Genomic DNA, 25,240 nt, shown 5'->3' on the forward strand with positions numbered 1-25,240 from the left:
CATGATGGCTTCTGTTAATTATTTAATGTGTAAATATTCAACGACGCAAACACGATTTAGAATTGCTTCAACATAGTTAATTTGTTTCTCTAATTACGAGAACACACATACACACAATAAGGCCTTTAAAGAAAGTAAACAGGATGGTTGGTTAGAGGCGTTAAATCTTTACAGGGGTGAAGGTGTAGAGCATTTATCAGTAAACAGATTTAAAAAAATTTCATCTATCTCCAATCACTCTGTATAAAGCGATCACTCTGAAATCTTACATCAATTTTTTTTTTCTATTATAAAATACAATAATACAAACTATAAAGTCTGCAAGAATAGATATTAAATAATAATTAATTTTAACATGTTGTAATAAGAATTTTGAAAACTCCTTTTTATAACTCTTGTCATAACGTTAATTACGATTTCTAAAAAACATTATATTTTAATTGACAGTAAATGAGCTGAACATTTACGTATTTCAAGCTTTTATACCTGTAACACACCTGTATAACAAAATTCTATTCAACCACGTCTATGCTTGCCACTTCGATACCAGTTAGTATTACTCTTAAACTCAATATTTTCATTAGCAACGGTGTACTTTAAACCGGAATATTCTTACGCGAAGCTAGACCCAGATATATCTTAGATCGTTTCCTGACATAAACTTAAACAAGGTTAATTTCGCTAATTATTTTTGATATTTGCAAGATAAATTTGTAATCTTCACATTGGTAACAGAGATGTTTATACTATAACTGCGAGTCACGTTTCAAAAGAAAACACTAATTAATGTAACATACTATATTTCATAGTGTAATCACTAAATTGATATTTATACTACTAGATTAGAGGTAGGTAAAAACGTTGAAACTTTTTCCTGGAAAATGATCTATACACCGGTTTAATGTTTAACACCTTTAACCAATCACCTATTAACTACTAATTATATACTATTATGATCAATGCCAAGGTTTGGTCCACTCGCGAAATTTAGAAATGTAATGCAAATTACAGCTTAGGGGGTCGTAGAGTTTCGACTATGGGACAATGCGAATTACACAACTGCCACCATTAAATCACTCAACACGTGTTTCACCCCTCTACGGGGCATCTTCAGGAGTTATGTTACACCGATTAGTGACCTGCGTTTGGCAGTGATTTGGCGGTGGCAGTTGTGTAATTCGCATTTTTTGCCGCATACGCATTTATCAGCGGGCTGGCATTGGCTGGCACTGCATGTGGGGAAGTGGCTAAATATAGGTACTTTTCTTACTTAGGATGGACTTCCGCAAGGTAGCGCCTGATTCCATTAAATGCTTAGATGGGGCTGATAGGATCTCAAACGGCGACCACGAGCCAATAGACCCGGCCTGGGTTAGCCTCTCACTAGGTGGGGGACTAACCCCTCATATCCAAGGTCGCTGGATGCGAGCAGCGCAAGAGCGGTCATCATGGCGATCTTTGGAACAGGCCTATGTCTTGCAATGGACGTCAATCGTCTGACATGATCATTAAGTTTAGTTACTGTAGAGAGTCATAGACTGTGTCCTTCACTTTGTCACATCGAATCCGAGGAAGTTGTAAATGTCAATGACCGGACAGCGTTAGTCAATGTGAAAAAAAAGATCAGGTTTTCGTTAGTAAGTTCGGCAGAAGTCTAGCCTATGTTCTCAATCCCGGTAAAGGTGGAAATTTAACCAAGTAGCATTTGTATATGATCCAAAAAAATTTGTATTATAAAATAAATGATCGTATTAAATTTTTAGACGTGTCATTATAGCAAGTGACTATTTTGCATTTTTTTTTATTTTGATACACACATTGTGAACATATGAATCAGCAGCGGTCAGTTTCCACCGCTCGCGTTTCGGATGGTGACGAAAGCGGTCAACCTACCAGCACATCCCGTTTAACGGAACACGCGACAGAGTGCGTCGCTGTACGCTGAAAGTCAATTATTAAATAAGATTCGCTCGGTTGATTGAGCACGTTTGTGACCACGGCGCATGCGCCACTCGATGCAATTGGCGTTTTCGTACGTTTGCGTGTTGCAACACCGTTCCACTGCACAATCTACCGCAACATAATAAGCATACTATGTAATATGCTTTAACTTTATTGCATAATGCTTACTAAATAGCATAATTATCGTTCAAACCAATATTTTCACCGTGCGCTTTATGAATTTTTTACCAGTTTATACATACATTCCTTTACTACCGAAATCATTGTCCAAGTTTTAACTTTGAATAATCAATTCGAATTTTAATTTATAAACGACATGGTTTATTTTAGTTTTAAAGTTATGTTTATTTTCTAGTGCGTACATAAATAATTTTGGTACTTTTACACCACGGGAACAGGCGACGTAAAATTGGCCATGTGAAAAACATAAATTTACCAGACAGATGCTACAAACATTAAAAAACTGCACATTGCAAATGTCGATAAAAAAATTACAAGTCGCCACAAACCTTGTAATTTTCTTTCATAACGAATTGCTTTATAATATTTTAAAAGGATCGTAAATGAAAACGAGGGTACAAGGATTTATTTTAAAATACATGTATTTAGAAGTGACTCATTATAAGCAGAAAGGGTAAAAAAATTTGATAATAAACCAGTTAAATTTTGTTCTGTTAAATTTATTACTTATTATTTAGAAAAGCTTTCAATGTCATTTTATTCAATGCCATAAAGTTGGTAGTCCTTGCACATCTTGATCTTGGTTTGATAATGACTTATTGAAATTTATATCGGGTCAAGAATTGTCAGTTATACAAATTCTTATTGTACACACATAATTAAATTAATTGTGATTCATATAGATAACATGTTAGAACATACATATAACGGTTTCATTTTAATAATTATTCGAATGAAAATTTGTAACCACATAAAGTATATTTAATACGTATAAAGGCGATACTATAGCCTGGATCTTCAATGGAAATTCGTTACTACTTGTTGGTTGCTACCGAAAGCGCGGCGTCCATTTCAGTACGCGATCGCTCTTATCGAGGTGAGGGGATAGAGGACGCATGCGTGTGCGCATCCAATGCATCGCCGAGGGAAAGAGTTGGGAGAGATTTTACCCATTAGCGGGAGTGAGACAGTTGCATGTTACAATGTTACTGCGTCGCGACTGAACGGCAAAACCAGTCCTGTCAGCGGGACGTCAAGACGAGTCGAGTTCTCGGAAACGGTGACCCGTGTCACGGAATCCCTTGTCGCACACACACAGCAGCACGCACACAAGTATAACTAGGCTGTATACGCACGGGGTAGTGACAGAATTTTTATTGCTGTCATTATTTTATGGAATTACTACTGTTTAGTTGCTTGTAATATTAATAGAGAATAAATTTTACAGAAAAATGATTGTGTAGCTTTTATTAAGCGTGTAACTAAAATAACTGACTTCTCCCATTCAGTTTTACGATTAAGCTTCCTTTAAACCTATGTCTATAGTAAATTACTAGTCTAATAATGATCTTATTTTTTTTAACGTATTACTTTTTTAAAAAAATATAAGTACATGAATACTCGAAAACTTCAGGTGTTTTATATAAAAATCGAGGCAGATAAAATTCAAGAGTCAATTTGAAATCGGTTCTAGTGATTCGCTAATAAACCTTCTAATTTCAATTTGACAAATATAAACTTAATATAACAAACTAAATATACCCGCAATATAAATTTCATATTCACACGTAAACACGGATTTTAAATCTCAATTTGAATCTAAATTCTATAAAATTAGATCCGTTCTTTCATTCTTCTCATGCCACTCAAGTAATTAATATAAGCGATCTGTTGTGGACAATAATATTATCTAATTAAATAACATAATTATTCAATGATATACGAATAGATTAAGTCAAAAATTACACCACCTGCACCGACAGTATTGGTTGTGTTCCTTTATTTATTTATTTTTCAATATCCGTCAATCATGAGTGATTTAAATATAAAATATACAGGGTGTTTCGTTATATGTGTAAAAGGTTTATACCTTTATAGCTCATTTATCATAAAGCTTCAATGCTTTTACACCTAATTCCAATCAACCTGTATAAAGTGATCACAACGAAATATGTTATATTAATTTATTTTTCATATTAAAATATGATAGACCAGTAACTTTCTGCACTAAAAATCTGTAGAGACATACATAGTCATATAACTTATATGTTATAATACGAATTAAAAAATATATATTTTGCTATAATATCATTACGTTACTTATTATTTCTGAAACTAATAGCTTTTGAATAAGATGTACCATACTTTACTTTGAAACTTTACACGTATATTTAACCATACTATTTGATAGATCAATGTAATTAGAATTAAAAAAAAAGCATTTCATAAGTGAGATACAAGATAGTGCCTCCAATTAAGTAAGATTCACAACGTACATATATAATATATTAGAGAATATTAGTGTAAACAGTACTTTTGTAACTACACGTTTCTGATATAGTATAGTATTGACTAGCTGATCCCGCAAACGTTGTTTTGCAAAAAAAATATTTTTAATTTTCAATTTAAAAATAAGGGTTGATCGTAGAGGGGTGAAAATTTAGGGTTGTATGTATTTTTGTATGTTGTATCATAAAAAAATAAAAACCAAAAATTTCGTCAAAAAAAAAAATTTAAGGGTGAACAACCCTTATCACTTAGGGGTATGAAAAATAGATAATAGCCGATTCTCAGACCTACTAAATACGCATATAAAATTTGGTAAAAATCGGTCAAGCCGTTTCAGAGGAGTTCAAGTTCGAACACCGTGACACGAGAATTTTATATATTAGATAATCAAATCGACCATTTTGCAAATGCACTTCGCAAAACTGTATCGGTACGTAACGTTTAACTCGTCTATAGACGAGTGGTTCCACCGTGCGATATGTCAGTGCAGATTCGCTGGAAAATAGCACGCAGAGGGCCAATGTACTGTCGGTCGGGTGCCGCAAATAGAAGCGAAGAGATTGCCGCCCGACGCGCATTATATCCTTCATATTTCATGGCGTACCCCAGGTGACTGCACTATCACACTATACGGACAAATTACACGTAATTGTCTTAACTCTTATTAGCCTAGAGTTTCAATTTTGATACCAATCTTTTGAAACCGAATGTTCACATTACTATTAGTTTTTTTTATAGGTTGACTGTACGAATTTTACTGTTGTATAATATTCTTTCCAACGAAATTTAAAAAAATATATTTTTCCCTTCATCTAAACCCTCAAGCAAACACAGTAATATTATAAAAAAATCACTTCCTTAAATCAGGCTATTAAGGGTTAAATCGGAAACAGTACATTAATAATCCAATCGCACCATTTGTTTCACATAAACAATTTGGCGTAAATATTTTTAACTAACTAAATATATATATATATATATATATATATATATATATATATATATATATATAGTAATTCATTATAGATGTGAAAGCTTCAAAAGAATGAATGCACATTCGCTGTAAATTAATGTATAGGATTCAAAAAATCAATGGTTTCAAAAACATTAAATAACGCAATGATTTCTTTAATATCTTTACTTTTATTTTCAAGTATTATTCTTGTTAGGATATGTCCATCAAATAACCTAATTATATAAATAAAAAACGTTTTCAAATTACTGATTATGTACAATAAAAATAATATTAAAAGATCAAAAAAAATTATTATTAGTCTGCCGCAATCCAATAGAATAAGTAAATTTATGTAATATATTTCAGAGTAATCACCTCACATAGGATGATTAAAAATTTTCACAAATTTAAAGCTTTTACGTATAACCAACCAGCCTGTATTTTTGACTGGGATATTAAAATAATATCATGAAGATTGAACCATGACACGTATACATCATACGATTAATACATTGTAAAATAAAATGATAATACTGTTCACAGTCTAAACAACATTGCTTCGCTTATCAAAGCATAAAAATTTCGTGAATCAATCGGCATTACAAGAATCCGTGCCAGATTGCCAAACATCTGTGGAATTTGTACAGATAACGGTAATTACGTAATTATTATTATATATATGTATATATTTCGATCGTGTGTTGCCGTCTGAACGTTTCCAAAGAGCGATTGCCAAATCCTGGATTACGACAAAGTTGGAGACCGGCCGGGTCGAAGGCGGTGCCACGCTGTCTCACACAGCGGGCCACCGATACACTAACACGCACTCCCACCAGCGCTCTATAAATATCGACCCGGGAAATATTTTAATCCCGACAACCCGTTTAATGCACATTCCCTTGGAATTCTATATAAACTCTTTACGCATTCATTACGGGCCATTGTCCGACTTTGAAGCTCTGTATCACAGTTTTTGTCATTAAATTGATATTTAAAATTTCTATATTCAAATAGACTTGAATCGTCGATTATTTTAACATTATACGCAGTAAGCTACCACCGGGTCGGTATGCTGATCTGCCGAGAAGAACCGACCAGAAACTCATTAGTTGCTCTTCTTATATCAAATGTCATATACATTAAAATATTAATCGTACAAATGAGTCAACAAACCAAGCAGCACATTCGATCGATCAGAAACTAATGAATGCTATAATGAATTTTAGATTCAAAAATAAGAAAAGGAAGGTCTAAAATATCTCGTGAAAATTAAAATAATACGAATGATGTCATGAGACTTTATTACGGGCATACGTATTCCGTGCGAGTTTCAAACAAAGCACATAGGAGCATCAGTGGATGCCCGAAAAAGGAAACGCTGGGGGTCAACAGCGTTTCCTCCCGCATTCCGAATCGCTGACACGATGCCAATCACGCCATTATTGAATCGAATAATTCGGTATTGGAATTTAAAAAAGAAACTGTACAGTGTAATAACACCCGACGGTGTACCTACACGACTCTAATTACAAATAAAATCAGCATACGCATTAAATACTTTAACTTTGTTTTTAGAAAATTTGATATTGATTATTTCCATATTGTTAAAACATTGCGACATTAAAAGTTTACATAAAAATATAAATAAACCATTAAAAGGTATTACAATAAGATTATATGTAAGACAGTGAATGAGTTTACATAAAACTCGTCTGAATTTATTGCAGAATCTCCTCCGATTAGAGTGTGTTTGGAACTCTTGTTTTACTTGCTCCCGATGATGGCTATGGGGAGATATACCATATTCATCACACTTGGCAGGCGGGTTGGCGATCGCAGTATGGTGTTATGGTACGCATAGAACACTGCTGCCCATACTCTGGAAACTTTATGAGCAGTGGCAATCCTATATAATTAATGCAGAAAATGTGAATTATATAAAATTGTATATCAAGTATTGAACCCGTGACCTACGACAAGTCCTTACCGCTAGATTCCATCAAATTGGACTCTTGTCTTTCTTCATGATGTCGTACTATGTGATCACAAATGGTGAAATTATAATCAAAAACAAAACAGTTATGTTTAATAGAGTTATTCAATTATGTGTGGTAAAGTAACCAGCTTGATTAATAATTATAAGTTGAATAATATCAGAGTTAATCAGCTATTTTTCTGCCAAAAAAAAAGGTAATTTCCCAAGCAAATTTGTGGTGCGGACAGCTAATGTGACTTTCTGACGTCAGATGTTATTCGATCATTGACAAACGACATTCCAACGTTGAGTGTGAACAGAAATGAGGCGCGTCACGTTAGGCTACCAAGGTCTCTGCGACGTTTCAGCTTTATGTGCGACGAAATCAAACGTTTTTAATTTTTAGCCATACCTTTTTGCAAATTCAAGTCACTTGTTTGTAATGTTAAACTGTATTGATCGTTCGAAATAATATTAAACATTTTCTAATGCACTGTACCGGTGTTTTTTAATCTGTGCATTGAGAAGCGTAAGGAAAGGTAGCTGGACAAAAACAATATTCCACACTACAATAAAAATTTGAGCTTGTTAAATTTACGAAATGATTATTTTTTAATTTTTATTAACGGCTATTTCTCTTTTTAAAAATTTCAAAATTCTTACGCCATCATTCAAAACGTAGCTCGCAATAATTAGTGTACTAAATAATTTAAACAAAATAATAAGTATGGACTTTCAATTGCTAACTGTTTATCCAAAGATTGTCTAAATTGTTTTTTTCTTTTGAATGAAACACTTTTATTATTATATTATGTGTAGTATCATTAAAAGGGTTGAAAAACACTGCACTGAAAAATGTAGACAATCGATATCAAAATGAAATAATCGATGATCAGCGATACGAAATCGATTGAATGTTTACTCTGTGGTTAATTGGATTCGACTATGCCTTTTTAGTGCGTAACAAAAGTTGAACCACTGTAAACATTTCGATATAATGGTGCACTGTCTGAAAATGACCGACATGATCGTGTAAACATTGCATATGCGCAAGGTTTCCGTCGCTCCGTCTGAATCACGCTACATACCAGCCGACTTCGTCACGCTGCGGACCGGCGCGTGCCTTACAATGTATCCACTCACTGTATTGGAGTATTTGAATATGCTCGCAGTGCGTGGACGCATGAAATGCGGCCTAAATATCGGCTTACTTTAAGTATTTATGGAAAATCTAACGGAATTCCAATATTTCTATGTTAAAACAGACATTCTTACACTTTAACTTTAGTTAAATTAATCGTAGGTAGCCCGCCTACTAGCTGGACCGACAACACAGTCAAGGTCGAGGTAATTCTCTGAATGCAAGCACCGCAAGACCTGGTGAAAGCCTGTCCCTTGCAGTGGGCATTTACCGGCTGATATGATGATGATTTTAATCGAAGTAACAAAGGGCATCTTAATACGATTTTCAATATAGTAGTAGTAATTACTTAAGTACATTGAAAATCGAACCCAGGACCTATTTAGACTACTAACCCACCACTGCAAATATTATACATTAACACGTTCTCTGCTAACGCGGTCAGTACTGACCGTCAGTGAGGTTTCTCTTTAGATATATTAAAAATCATAAATCATTTTCAAATTTACTTAATTGTTTCTTTGCTTATATGCCTTTATCTTTTACTCTAATGTCACTTGGTTATAACAAAAGTCATTATTTAAGGATGATTTTTGCAATAAATTTCTTTGCATGGTAATTGTTGTTTTTCTAAGTTTTTATTTTTTTTTTAAAAACCAACTCGGTACGGTAAAGCTAGAGAGTCACGCGGATCAATTAATATGAGATTTAGTTTTTCAGCACTGCCCAATGGCCTAAGAACAAAACGAAAACCCTCCTAAAATGCGGTCATCACTGACTGACGCGGCTTGAACTGAAAGTCTATGTCACCCATCACTGGCCGGTACGGCCTGAACAGGCAACTGCGTTTTTTTATCGGCATAGAACGTGTTAATTGGTAATAATTGTAACCTTCCTCCTCTGATGTCTCGCTTACTACTGTGGCTCGTGACACATTTGGAAAGTTTCTTGAGCAATATGTTATTATTTGTTTTGGCTACTGTGGTAACGAGCGTGGTACGGAACCGATCGTAGCAGCACATGGGGCTGCGGCTTCGTGTTAGCCGTCCATCGTAATAGATAAAGCGATTTCTGCTTATAATGTAAAATCATAACATAGATATGCTTTTTCTCCGAAATGATTCGATGTTTACGTGAATCCATCAAATATTTAGTTAGCGATTTGTTATCAAAGTAACAGGACATACCTAATTTACACAATCGTAAATAGTTCGAATTTTTTAATTCAATAAAATTTTTTTAGTGGTATATCCATGTAAATATATCGTCGTCGTAAATGCCCGCTGCAATGCTTAGGCCTTCTCCTAAGATATCTATGGGGGGAATATACTACAATTGCTACATCCGGCAGGCGGGTTGACGATCGCAGTGTGATATTATGATTCGCAGAAGACACTTACTTATTTTCGGTTGATGTTGATGTTGGCCCGAGGGCTTTTATAGCTTCATCAGAGCTGAGTTCATGTAGCGGAAGGGTCCGTGAATTTAAAGTAGAGGAAACTGCTGCCCATCCTCTAGCAACTTATTTGTGAGCTGTGGCAATCCTATATAATTAATACACTAAGTGTGAATTACATAAGACTTCATAAGATTGTATTTCGGGGATTGAACTCGCGACCTATGATCGCATGTCTCTGAACTCAACGTATTTGCTATCACTGCTAAACATACGTAAATACATACGTTTGCAATAACTATTCATAAATCACTAATGTCTTCACAGACCATAAAACTACATTACTTAATTAATACGAGGTGAAGTAATATCAAAGTATAATGTTTTACATATAAAACACAAAGTAAAACGTACAATAAACTCGTCCGTTAATGAAACTATTATATCTATTGTAACAACGTTTCGAAACAATTACATATGTTGCGGATAACGATAACAAAATTAACAAAGAATTTAAACAGTTTTTGTTGAGCGTAATAAATGACCGCCGACTTGATTGAACCATTGTCTAACAGAACAGTTGCTTAGAGCACGAAACTAATGCATAGATTGAATAACCACGGCACATTTAACTCGAGATAAATCTTAAGATCTGTTCCTTTTGTGATCGAAGATTTACTATTTATCGTGTCGAACTAAAATGTTTTTCAGGCGAAAAATTTTGACGTAGTCTAAAATATTAAACGTACATACACTTTCTTTTGCGTTAAATAGGATTTTATAATTCAAATTCCATCCGGAACTTTGGATCCTACTTGAATTGATGTAGAGCGTTGAGTTTCTTGCCGGCTCTTGTCAGCAGATCAGCATTCCGAGCCAATGTTAATTTATTACTTACAATATAATTTAAAACGTGGATTCATAAGTGCGTGGAAAAAACTACTTTTATAAAAAATAGATTTTGAATTTTGAAACCTTGTTCTCTATCCCGTCCTTGAAACAAATACTGTTTATATATATATATATATATATTAATATTAGTGTAAACCGTTAGTGCAGTACGGATGTGTTTTTGTGGATTTTAATATTGAATTGAATATATTGAGTTGCAATTATCATTTACTATTTCTAAATGTAATTGTTCATCAAAACGAAGCATAAAAATAGAATTGTATATCATGCTTATAAGCACAGTCCTACAAAAAAAAATTGTTCATTGAATCATTGTATTTTCTTTATATCGATATTTAATACATAATTAAATACTTCGATAAAATATTGCTGAAGAAAAGAATACATATTTTTACTTTTGATGGTCATAATAAAGAAATAAACGGAGGATTTTTTTTACTTTATCTATATTTGAATTTATATCTTCGTTAATTATCTAACTTTATTTTAAATGAATTCAGTATATTGTTAATTATCAATCAGAATTCCATCGAATGATTACATTTTTCATTCATTAAATCAACAGTGGTTTTCAATACAACTTACCGCGTCCACGCTGTTATTAGAGCAACGTCGCGACCGGAAAGTGTGGTTCAACTCGGCCAAAACAACCCGATATCAATGCACGCCGCAATGCAACGCGAATGAATGGAGTCGACCGACTTCTGCGAAAATTTGTTGAGGCACGAAATTCCACTGTGCCATTGTTTCGTGAATGGCCGATCCAGTAAGCCGTCGCGAAAAAACTACCTCCGTATAGAACTCGACGCGCGATATCCAACGAGATGTATTTCGATCGATATACCAGAATTATTTAGAGCGTTTATTAAAACGATTTTTTTTTTCTAAACTGGCAACATTTCATTTATAATCAACTACTAAGTATAATAATTTGTTAATGTAGTTTTTACGTAAAATTGCTAATCCAATACACAAGCAAAAAGCGACGAATATTATTGACATCCAATTTATTTGAAGTTTCTGATAATGTGTGACAAATATTGTAGTAAAGGTTAGCTTGATTGGTTATATGTTATAAAAGCTTATTTGTCAGCAAAAAGCTTTAAAGCCTTTAAACTTATTTCCCATCATCCGATATAAAGTCACTCTGAAAAAAGGTTATATTATTTAATTTTCTATTAGAATTCAACTATAGCTTCTAATACAGTACTGAATTATCACGGATGGATGGTAAACAATTTTTAATTTTAGTATGTATACGATTTTTTAATACGTTTATTTTTATTATATTATCATTACGATTTTTGGATTAGGTATACCATAGGCTAAATGACATCTCTTTAAAAGCTATTACACTTATGTACATGCTAATCACCCCGTAAAGTTCATGTTGCAACTTATTACTTGTGAGTTATTAATTAATTTACAAAGTAATATCGTTCTGAAAGGTAATACAGCGATCATAATTGTTATTAAGCTTTCGTCGGAGAAGTATTGAGGTGTACCGCTCTCGCTGCTTACCTCGTTTCGACAAAATACGTGATAGTATAATTTAACCGGCCGCAGAGTCTATCAAGTGATCTGTGTTACAGGTGGTTGGGTTGCATTCCGCTATGCTTACGTTCTAACGCCAATTGCGGGCCTCTTACCATTTGCAATCGGTGTATAGAGTCGACAAGGTGCATTTTACTGTATCTATGTCTGACCTGTAGACGCATGCGTCGCCCACGTCCGCCTGTCAATACATGATCAAGGATTTGCGGACAACCTTTTTGGATGTAATAACCAATTCCAAATTCAAATGACATTCATTTTTTTCTCTTAGATGTGTTGTGCCGGTTGTCTCTCTTATTCATCATTTATTTATAATTGGTGCTGGCAATTCCTGCTTTATGTTTGAGAGTGCATATCATTATGGTCAAGCCTAACTCGAACCCTGCATTAATTATTTTAATTTAAACAAGATTTACGATACAGATTTTTTTTGTTTTATTTGTAAAGAAGCTGTAATATATATTAAACCTTATCCGAAGATCAATATAATATAATAATGTTATTATAATACAGTAAGAAAAAGTGTTTTCTAAATTGGGGTTAATACATTTTAAAACTAATAATTGTTTGCTATCTGTTCCTACATGTTGTACTGCCCGAAGTAAATGTCTTATAGCATTCAAATAAAAAAGTATACCATATTTCACAGTGATCATTTTATACAGATTTATTACAAAATACTTGTAAACGATTTGTAGCTTTATTATAATATTTGCTCACTATACTTAACCCTTAAATGCATGTCTTTTCACATACTTTAAAAAAAAATAATCTTGCAGATAAGTACACTACAATGCAGGGAAAAATAGAAAAAAAAATGTATATAAAATTTTTTTATACTTACTTTTTAAAAAACTTATGTTGCAGATATACAACACTATGAATTTACTTTTAATTGTAGTACTCATTTTACGTTTAAGTGGTATGTTGCAGTTTTACATCATTATGCATTTAAGGGTTGAATTTATAAGCGACACGTTTCAAATTAGATATATACTGTGCTTAAATATGTTAAGTTAAACGATATAAGTTATAATTATTTTTATTTAAAACATATCAACGCTGAACAAGGGGAAAACCTTACGCCGCATCATCGACAGACAGTCGCCATTCCTAGCGGTTTTCGATCTCCTTTATACATTCTAGTTAATTAAACCGGGACTTGATCTTTAATAATTACATTATATATTTTTTCAATTATTTAAATGAATCCGATTTACACAAATTTAATGATCGTGTCAATTATAAGAAAAACGATATTTATATATGATACTTTCCGTATTAATACTTTTTTAAAGTTTGTAATGAAAACCTTGGAAGTCAGCGGCAGAAATGTTACATCAAGATCACTTTGCATTTATGGTACTATATTTTTTGTATTGTAACCACTTAAACAGAGATAAGAGTACATTTCTTTAGCCATAACATAAATTGTACAAAAGTGTACATATTAATATATCGTATATTCATAAATATATACATATATAACCAAATAATCCACGGTCCGGCTCCTCAATTCTCATTATTTCAGCCGAATGTCGTCCACAGCTTAAGGTCAGTAAGTGAGGCTCCAAGATCTGCTCTGCGCACTATGGTGGACTAACCACTGCCTAACTTGCCAATCCGCTGGACTATATTTTTGTATAGAGATCCCGAGCAAAGCTCTCTCATTGGCTAAACCATTACTTATTAGTTTAACCTTATATTTAATTTTAAAATAAATAATGTTTCAATTAAAATAATTAGCTTTACTGTAAATTAATGATCTTAATTACAGCCACGTGGAGAACCTTCGACGATCGCTAAATTAATTTTATTAGACATTTTCAAGTCGAGTAGCGGTAAAATGGCGTTCAGCGTTCCGTCTCATAGCGGATTTGCATCGCACATTTTTATATAAAGCGACTTTAAACATAAAGAGATCGTTAAGTATGCGGCATTCCTTCGCAGACGTCTGCCCGCTCTCGTGGCGTACGATACATCTTATGCTAATAAAATTAGTATCTATTTAGTTTTATACGTGCTACCTTTTATAATATTAAATATATAGAGCGCTTCATATTTAAACAGAAAATTGATTCCATTCTTCATTACTCTATAATACGTAATTTTTTTTACTAGATAGGCCGACGACTCTTCATGGTCACAAGATGTAGCTGGATTCTCAAATTTGGTGAATTACTACAATACTACGGATTTAATTTTATGAGATTCAAACGATTGTCAGTGTACAATCGCTTAACAGCTTACTATTTAGTCATTCTGTTATTAGTAGCTAGTAGGTTACTAACAATTAAGTAGACTTAGCTATCAAGAAACCAGTCTACCTGGCTATTACTAGGTAGGCCTAGCTAATAATAACCAGGTAGACTTGTCACTTTGTTGGTAGTAATTTAAGTATATTTTATCATTTCATCACAAGTATCAATATTTACCATCAGTTTAAGTTCGCATTAGATTCAATAGTCGGTGATTTTAGACCGCAAAAATAGCTTCGTAACAAATTTTCTAAAAAAAAAAAAAGCTATTCGAATAAATCGTGCAAAAACACGGTCACAACTCGCGTTAGGAACAGTCCGGTCATCTCCCGCTAGCCGCGCTCGGTAGACGCACGATTCATCAACATTCCCTATTTGGAAAGACTAACCACGCAGAAATTCTGTCCCATTCCGGAGACCGCTATGTCGACACGACATATTTTGTCGCCACACGCCCACTTATTTACGTAGACAAAACTTCAAAAGGTTATATACGTAAACAAAAATTTATAATTACTACCGATTATTACTTATTCTCGGTTGTTGTTGTTACCCGAGGTCTTTTACAGGTTCATCAGAGCTAAGTTTACGGAGCGGAAGGGTCCGTGAACTTAAAAATAAAGGATCTGGCGTACCGGAGTCATGAAGTCATTCGCACGTAGTAAAGATAGTAAAGCGGAGTAGTGTTTGTGTTGTGTATATGCGGCTATGGACAGTAGCGTGGACCCCGGGCGAGCCAAGAAAGGATCTGAACCCAACCTCGGCTCGCCTTAGGTCAGGGAGCAGGTGCTTCCTAAATATGGGTGTTGTGGTGTGGTGAGTAACGTTTGGTTCTGTTGCTTATAAACCGGTGTCCTGTGCGGAGTGTCGTAGGTGCAGTGGTTACTGGTGCTCTGAAGTTAGCGCTGTGGTGTGGTGTGGTCTCCCTGTAATGGGCGTGAGGAGTAAGTCTGTTGCCCTTTACTGAGGTACGGGAGGAGTAGCGAGAAGCACTTGCTATGGAAACGACGTGATCTCGAATCATCGTGATACTACAAGGATATGAGTTATTATTAAAAATGCGTATCCCAGAAAAGACTGCCAGGAATAGAATATCGCAGGTGATACTTAACTTGGACATACTGGCGTTTCTCACATAGCGCTGGGGGGGGGGGGTTAGTAGGTAGGAATCCCATATAAGTCTTCCACCCCCAGCTCCCTGAAAATAAAAACTCATAACCGGAGCACGTCATTCAAAGGAAATTTGCCTTTATTATCATTGTTTTATTTTGCTTATAGATTCAATTCGGATATTTCGTTGTACTATATTTAAATAAAAATGTACTATACTAGTTTTATTATTTACGTGCATATACTTAACATGCACAAACATTAATATTTTACGTCATAATTATCTAATAAATACATTTTTTACAAGAATGAACTTAAACCGTGTGCGTCATAGTGCAGAAAGATATTTAATTGATAGAAATGAAAATCAAATTGTGCTTCTCTATAAAATCTTTCGAATTCGCAAAGCTTCGAGTTTTCATACGCGTTCTGAATCAAAGAGACCTCAATAGTCCGTTGTTTTTTCATACAATGAATACTCAAAAATGTCCTTATAGAATAAATGGCGCAATGTATTATCAGTTTTAATTATCATTTAAAAATCTAATGAACTAATAACATCCCTCGACAACCACAAAAACCTCGATCTGATTTTTTTGTCATGACTTTCAAAAATGACATTATTACAATAGTTGAGGTTTGTAATTCGGTCAGATATATGTACAATCAATGTACAATGTGATATTATGTACAATCGCTAACAAAGGTGTTAATAATTTTATATAGCCTAAAATTAATTGCTACTGCCGTTTACTACGTATAATTACAATGTAAACCAACTAAATATTTCTATTAATCTAAACGCAAACTGCCTCTTAAAACGATGTCACAGCTGTAAAATTGAAACGACGCGATAAAAATAGCCTAAGCAAGGAATACAAATTACAAATGAGTAAACAATAAATGTGACGGAGCGTAGATAGCGTCGGAATGTTGCTCTTGATTCGTAACCACTGCGGCTTTTATCAATATATACATACAATTATATATACGCTATTCATTTATTTAAAATTGATGACGTTAATATGAATAAAATAGACACGGCAGAATAATGCAACCAAAACCGCTGTACCGTTCCTTGGGTATGCACGCGGTGAGACGGGAGTGCGGCAGCGCTTATGGCCTCTTTTTTTCAACCCCCACTTACCCCGCCACGATTTTCGAAGGCGCAGTTGGTTTTAATATATGGATATAATTTTTTTACTACATCTGTCTGTATACATTGCAATTGTCTTGTACGTTTTATTGTATAGCTTTATTAATACTGAAATCTCGATTAGGAGTAAACTCCATACGGGGGCTAAACAACTATCCATACGAGACAAACTGAGAAAATTAACAATTTTTATCTACCCTTACTTTTTAAACTATCTACACCAAACGATCCGAACTTTGAAAATAAGTTAAATATTTACTACAAGTGTGTGTTAATCGAAAATAAACCTCAATAGATGATTATAAAGTTTACATTACATTGTCGTTTTTACGTTTATGTACATAGGATTTAATATTCGATATTTAGCACGGTTTAAAAAAAGACGTTCGAATACTCGATACGGTCGTTAATTTAACATAGATTATACACTGAATACAGATAAAGCGAGACTGATTAGCATAGGAATCAAAATAAATCGACGCAAGACGTCGTCGTCTCGGGACGTCTGCGCGTACATTCGCCAAGGACATCTTTATCTGAGTGGAATGCGTACAGTAAACAATGTTACACGATATTTCGCCTCAAACCGCGCCCTGCAACGACTAAATACATCGCGACCGCAATAACTAACTTACTGGAATTTACTTGAATTGTTTTATTCGATTTAGGAATGAGAAGATCCGTCATTTGAAACTATTAAGGTAGATTATATACAGAATACTTTCTAATGGGACGTGTAAAACATATATGTATACTAGCTGATCCCGCAAACGTTGTTTTGCAAAAAAAAATTAAGTTTTTAATTAACCAATGTAAGATAAGGGTTGATCGTAGAGGGTTGAAAATTTAGGTTTGTATGTATTTTTGTATGCTGTATCATAATAAAATAAAAACCAAAAAAATTGTCTAAAAAATTAAAAATAAAATTTAGGGGTGGACCCTTATCACTTAGGGGTATGGAAAATAGATAGTAGCCGATTCTCAGACATACTGAATACGCATGTAAAATTTGGTAAAAATCGGTCAAGCCGTTTCGGAGGAGTTCAAGTTCGAACACCGTGACACGAGAATTTTATATATTAGATATATTTATTTTTGTATATTTTCCTCTACATCTATGTATATAAACAATAACTGCAGTAAATGAGTTTTTTTTTTCATCGCTTTAAAGCTTTCACATTTATAACCAATCATTCTGTATACGAGAATGTTGTTAATTCACAAAATAACGCAACTACCTCCCTTTTGGAGTCAAGAAACGTTATAAAATGTGCAGCCCCTTGACGTCACGCACCATGGAGCATTGTGCGTGGGAAGCATCCACAAGATTCTTTGTACATACTTGTATTACAATGTTGAGAAGACTATTCCAACGCCGGCGACATCTATGTGAATAAAAGTGAATCGCTATATGTATTGCTAAGTTCAAAATCAAGAAACGCTTTGAACAATTCTATTTACTTCTGTCATTTGAAATTTATTGACACATAATTAAGATATCACGGAGAAAGAAAAAGGAAATATTGGTAGTAAAACAGTATAAACAAAACTTTCTTTTTTGGGGTCTCAAGGTAAGTCAATCCGGCCAAGCAGATCTAAGTTGTCTGTTATAACGTACATTCAAAGAGACAAGTTGATTTAAGATTAAGTTAAAGTTAAAGCTCAAGGAATTACTCGTGTGAAGTAGCAGTTGGTGGAACACATCGCTGGTACCATAAATTGCCGTTGGGTACGAAAGGTTCTCGAATGGCGACCACGAACCAGAACCAGTAGACGCTGTGTGGGTTGCCAGTTGTATGATGGGCAGCAGCGTCCTCTGTGTACCATAATTCCACACTGCGATTGTCAACCCTTGCCATGCGTGGCATTTATGGTATATTCCCCCAAAGACATCATCAGGGGAGGCCTATGTCTTGCAGCGGGTGTCTATGGGTTGAAACGACTAAATATTTTTATGCTGTTAAAACGTAATAATTTACTAATTTGTTGTTAAGATATATAACAATGAACAATTCATTTGACTGCAAATAAGCTGTACATTCACCTCTTTAAAGCTATATATCTATTTCTAAATCTCATTCTGTTATCTTCCTTCAATGCTACTATCAATAATCGACTGTCTCTAAGTAAGTAGTGCTGTATTTATGATCAACAAATAAGAAAGAGTTAGGATAAAATGAAACAAGAAATATGCTGTACCATAAAGTATTGCAATGAAAATATCATCACGTTAGTACAAAATTTATACAGTGTACGAAATAGAATGTACATATTAAGACACTAAAGTTATATAAAAAACTCTAAGGTTATTAATGTTGTCGACATCGACAAACTTAAATCGTAAGAAGTTCAGCTAGTTAGTCTACTATACTTATACCAAAGTACTTTCCAATGTAAAATTAAAATATTGATATCATAAAACAATTAACACTACAGATATACACATATTTTTGCATACGATTTTCCTTAATATCATACAAAAGATATTATCTTTATGTAAACATGTTATTGTGTAGTTGTAATTATATACATATACACCGATAGATTAATTGGCGATTCGAATCCGGTGGAATTGTAGTATGAATTATTGTTAATACAATCAAACAAATAAAAAAATACAAACTCCAACGAGTTTTTTGCTAGTTCTTCTTAGTAAGTAGCGCGTTACGTACTAACATAAACAGATGATTATAATGATCTCATATAACCTTGACTTTGACTTTGTAGGAGCTCGAAGCATGGTTCCTCATGGAGCCCTTGAACCTTAAAAGAGGTTTGAAGTTAAGAAACCCTTATCAGGTTTAACCCGTCGTACCCGCTGAATCACCAAATGCCAAGTCCAAGTGGACAGTATTATAAGCCATATATAAAATTGGAGATAGCAAAGTTAATTTGGTTAAGCATTCTAAGTTATACCGCAAATAACGTAGTGTAACTACAAAAACGGTTATAAGTTACAAATGACTGCATAAGTTATCCATTAACCGGTACAATGCGAACAATGTGGGGTTCCAAGTGACATTTAGCTGATACAATTATAAGTGACGACCCCATACATCAACAATCATCGTCTTCAGTTTCGTTTCCTAACGAGACAATAACTTTCCTTCAATTTACGACACATCTCCAATCGCCCGCGGCGTTCGTTTTTGCTACACTTGAAAAAGTCCAATATCTTACATCATTAATTATACACAGTAAGGATGAGTTTACATGTGGGCAAAAATTCATAAATTTCAAGTTTCATAAATTTCGATCAGCAAAAAACTATTGAATTTTTGAAATCATATATTAATTTACTTTTTATTTTAGATTTTAACCACTAAAAACAAAATGTAGTGGAGCTTTATTACATATGCATGCAAAGTGAGAATGAAATTAAAATAATTAAACTGATTTAAAATAATAATAATTAAAATAAGCGCAGTGATGCTTGCTTACGGAAAACAGTCCACAGGCTTAAGACCCGTCAAGTTAATGAAATTTATTAACGTCAAATATTTATTTAAGAAAAATAGACACGTGTAAACGCATGACTAAAATTTTTAACGCCTATTACAATTATCTTTCCAGTCAACGTACTTAGAGTGTAGTTGAAGAAACGTTATATTAAATTTATCTCAAGAATAAGTAGTGATAGTTTTTATCTTTTCTCTTTTTATGTACTACCGGCTTTAGCGATCTGCGAAAACCGCAATCCCTATTAGCTAGCGATATCTCGTTACTGGAAGCGTGGAAGCTATTTATTACCTTGTAGGAACCGTCCTCAATACAATCTATTGAACGAACATCGTAAACCCTTTCCAGGTTTTTAAAATGTTACAGCGAATGTTTTTAACATTTCATTGCTTTAACACCGTTATTATCAGTGATCTTTTAAAGCACTTTTAAAGTGAAAATAACTTTACGAATGATTAGGTCAAATTACGCATCTGTTTTACGGCCCATGTTTTTTTGAAATAGCATTTACAGATACGGTGACTTTGATAGGACATGGCGCAAAGGAGAGGTTTAGCCTAAACCTGTTAAGGCAGCGAAGTTCAAGAGTTCTCTGGGGCGGCGAAATTATTGTTTGTAATACATCAGCTTTATCGGATTTGGTTCGCTCAAGTCAAGAGCCTGTAAAGCTCCGTCGCTTAAAACCCGGTAAAGCCTTAAATGCAAGCAGTGTCAATCCGTGATCAAAAAAGAAAATTTAATTTTTCAAAATAATTGATGACGTTTTATGTTATACGAGTATAGCTGCCTCGACAGATGTTCATACTGTCAAAAGTTACTGACCAGCCACAGTATATAAAAAACTTATTTTAAAGACACCATTTTATTTATTGATTTAATATTTCAATAACATTTAAGGATTACTTACAAAAATAAATATTCTGTTTCTTACACAGCGAGGCAAAAGTAATATTGTATATAAATAAAAGTAATACACACCTTTTATTTTGTTTTACATATGTCAAATCTATGACAGTTATGTTCAGAAGTCTTAATTTAATCTGTGGTTTAAGTTTAAAAAAAAAGGTCGTTGTTTTTCATTATTTTACTTGCAATATTAGACGAATTGATGGAACCGTTTGCGGCTGCACTTGGCAACACATTAGTATATTTTTTTTTATTTACGTAAGCGAAGTATTTATTTTTGCAATGACCGGTGGCTGACATAATTTCAGTTATAGCGTTTAGTTACCCCGTATAAGGTTAATAAAGTAAGCGCCCGAGACATGGACGGGTTATTTTTAGCGTTAATAAATTGGCTTTGTGCTACGCTTTATTGTGTGCGAGCGACATCGTATTATATCCGCACACTTCTAGGTCAGTTTTGAACCATCACCGACCACTTCGTTATTGCTTCGTTTAAAAAATATATTAATTATTATATATTCAATATGGAGCAGGATTTTATTCATCTATTAACAATATAAATACGCGTGAATTTAATGCCAAAGTAATTCGTTACGTCAACCTTTTGGTAAGTACAGAGGTCATGAACGTATATATAATTAACAATTATAAGATATTTTAAATATAGTTAAGACATAAATAGAATTGTAGAAGCTCATTATAGTTTATACTTAAATTAATTTATTTTATTTTAAGTACTCTTATGCAAAAAATAAGAAAGTCAAAGTTAAAATATGTCTACTACTTTTTATTCTTATACTTTTGTGAATCGAAAAGTATGAAATCTATAATAAATAAATCAATATATTTATATAAATCAACATAATGAAAATAATTACATTCTTTATCGTTATCAATATTTAAGTCTAAAGTTGTCCACAGCTGGACATAAGCCTATCATTTCCAAAAGGATTTATTTTAATACCACATTTCTACATATATCTAATTATTGCGTTGATTATAGCTCAGTGGATTAGCAAGTTGGCAATGGGCAAGTGACATTGCGGGACAGATGAAGAGTCTACAGACCTGCAAGCGAAGGTGGAAGGTGGACAGACACCTGGTTAATGTCATTGGAAGGGGCTGGATGTAAGCCACTTTGATCGGGTCCTATTGGAAATCAACAAAGCCTCTGTTCAGCAGTAGATTACAGCTGAAATGATGTCATCATCATTGCTTCACATCATTGTGATGATACCATTAACATGTCAAAGAAAAACGGCTTTGTAACCCTCACTTTAAATTAATTTCCTGGTCATCTTCACACCAGGTGTAAGCGCGTTCTAGAGAATCGATTTTATAGCAAAGGAGTAAATAAAATCAGTACCGAGGCGACACTAAAGTAGAAAATTTATTTATTAAAATGCCACACTCAATTTTTTTAATCTCTACAATCTACACAAATACTTTACATAAGTATATTGGCATACCATATTGTGAACCGTTTGGAATGCAGTTCCAAAAGGTATAATAAAAATTTAACTTTATGTTTCCTGTGTCCAGGATAAATTTTATTGTGGTGTCACTGTCCGCAAATACGTCTGAATACCTTCTTGCCTATTTAAAATCTATAAAATAAATACGACGTAGGTACGTACGTCTATATCCTGCATGGTTATAGGTGTTCAACTCAAATAAAAAAATTATTCGCGAAAATGTTCCGACATGGATAATTTATAACAATTTACGCAACTTAATTTTGCGTCTGGTAATATGTTACTGCTCGCTCACATTCACTAACTTTTATTTATAACTTTTTTGATGAAGTTATAGAAGCAATAAGATGAATCGTCAGGACTTCATCACGATCACGTTTAACATTTTTAACGGTATCCGTGCACTTTAGCTGCAGGTGGTCAACTCTTAAGGTCAATTTTTTAAGACAATGTCGCAGGTGTCGTCTTAACTATAGCTAATAGATACGGCTAGACATGATTGGTATTTAATGGGGATGTGTTGAGCACCTGCAATTCGATGTGGTGGCGACGAAGGGGAAGTGGAAGGGGGCCAAGGGGGTTTGCGCCGCTTTAGAAAGGCGCGACCATCGCCGCAGGCTCGGGCCGCATTCTACGGCCTGTCATTCACATCGAACAGCTTGCCTATGCAGTGCATTCCATCTCACAACCCGCTCTCCACGCACCGCACATCGCAATACGAAAAGCGACCATCAAGACCTGCCTTAATTAAAAGTATCCATTTGTTATTGCATTATAAACAACAACAGATTGACAGGCTTATTATCCTAATTCATCGTTTTCTAATACGAATCTAGTCAACCTGTATGAATATAAGAATGGCAATGTCGAAGGATGAAATTGATAACCATAATTTGTGTTTAGGTCAGTTGTTGTTAGTCAATTGTGGAATGTCGTGTGAAATCGAGACAGTTGCGCGTGTTTTGCGATAGAGAGCAGCAGAATCGCAGCGAGCGATCGGTTTGTTTTTGACAATTTATTCTATTTAGGAACCGTATTTACTATTTTTCGCACAATGAGAACGGGGAAAAACACTCGCGACGCCAGTCCAAAGCCAAACAAGCAATAAATCTAATCAAAAAACGTTGTAAATCGCATTGGAATGTGCAGTTTTGACATGGGGCTCTTACGGGTTAACACTTCTCTTCGGAAAACTTACCTGTCTCGCGGGTCGATCCACGTCGTTTTTCTACTGTTGTGATCAATAAAATATAACTTTCCGTCAAAGTCCCTCGCGTAATCCCATCCGTCGGGCAAGGGTATCTCACCGTTTCTTCTCCTTGGCATATTTCACTGATTAAATCCATTCAAACGAATAACGAAGCACACTCGCGAACTAGCTACACGGCCATGTTGAATACCTCATTACGAGGTGTGACGTCACGCGGGATCGGCCAATGGCGGCGAAGGGCCCCCACGATGGAATGCGGCGCGTACGCGAGCGCGAACAGTTCCGCACGTCACTCTTGTCGATACATACAATGGACGCGACCGCACCGCGCGAGCCTGCGTCGCTAACTGAGCCGCGCGCGACCGTCGTCGCCTTATCACCGCTCATGATAATGTTCACTACCAGCACCTACCGTCTAAATGCATTCCTCTTGACCACAATGTTTACATTACATGCCGTGCCCTGGCAAACACGCTGAGCCACTGACGAGTGCCCACAGTTCACAGTGCGAACTACAAAACCGAGCTAGCCAACAGTGAAGGCAAAATGTAGGTACCTATCCATTCAATTTATTTACGATTCCGACGCATATACGTAGCCGCATATATATGTATGGTGCGCATTCCGACGCGTATGTATGAGACATACCCACAAATTATAGACATACAACTGCATAACACTGTAAGTGTTGCTTCGCTGGAACCGTCTGCATTGCAAATCAATTGCGTTAGCACTTTTCTAATAATAGAAAAGATATGATCAGATTTCTGCAACCATGTACCTTTTTACAGGGTTACAAAGTTTTATTGATCTAAATATACATTACTAAATATATGTTTGCTACTTAAAAGATACTATAAATATATAAATTTATTATTATGCTAATGTAGTAATTGAATAGGGAATTTAATACGTTATTTTTAATAGCAAGTAATAAGTACATTCCTTTTGTAAATGATTCGAACGTATATTTAAAAACAAAATAAGTTAAAATATAATTTAAATATTTATTTACATTAATTTTTTCGTGCGGATTGAAAAGGTTTTTTTTTTTATTTTTACGTAAGCGACAGCTCTATCTTCTCTCTAAGTGCAAATATGGTACCCTGCAAATATTAAGCAAAATCTAAAACAGCAAAAGTAGCAAAAATATACTAAATATTTTATTGATATGGGTCAATTTACAAATAGTCACGGGCAATTTTTTGGACGTAGACAATATTTGGTTGAACTAAAGTAGCGTTAGCTTGATCTGTTTTATTTAGTGTCTTCATAAATCTATGCATGAGCCAGTTTTAAAAA

At 34.3% G+C, this 25,240-nt stretch overlaps 1 protein-coding gene across 1 annotated transcript in view; it reads right to left on the minus strand.

Moving 5' to 3' along the window:
* Positions 1 to 24,269, minus strand: part of kibra (WW and C2 domain containing protein kibra) — a 119,350-nt gene extending 95,081 nt beyond the window's left edge. The window contains exon 1 of the mRNA XM_068766941.1: positions 23,927 to 24,269. Within this exon, the coding sequence (XP_068623042.1) occupies positions 23,927 to 24,054 (128 nt within the window). The 5' untranslated portion in view covers positions 24,055 to 24,269. The remainder of the gene's footprint in view (positions 1 to 23,926) is intronic.
* Positions 24,270 to 25,240: the final 971 nt, after the last annotated feature.

The sequence above is a fragment of the Battus philenor genome, unplaced genomic scaffold (assembly GCF_028537555.1).
Source record: "Battus philenor isolate CCGP_79_NKW_IND1 unplaced genomic scaffold, ilBatPhil1.0.hap1 SCAF_22, whole genome shotgun sequence".
NCBI lineage: Eukaryota > Metazoa > Arthropoda > Insecta > Lepidoptera > Papilionidae > Battus > Battus philenor.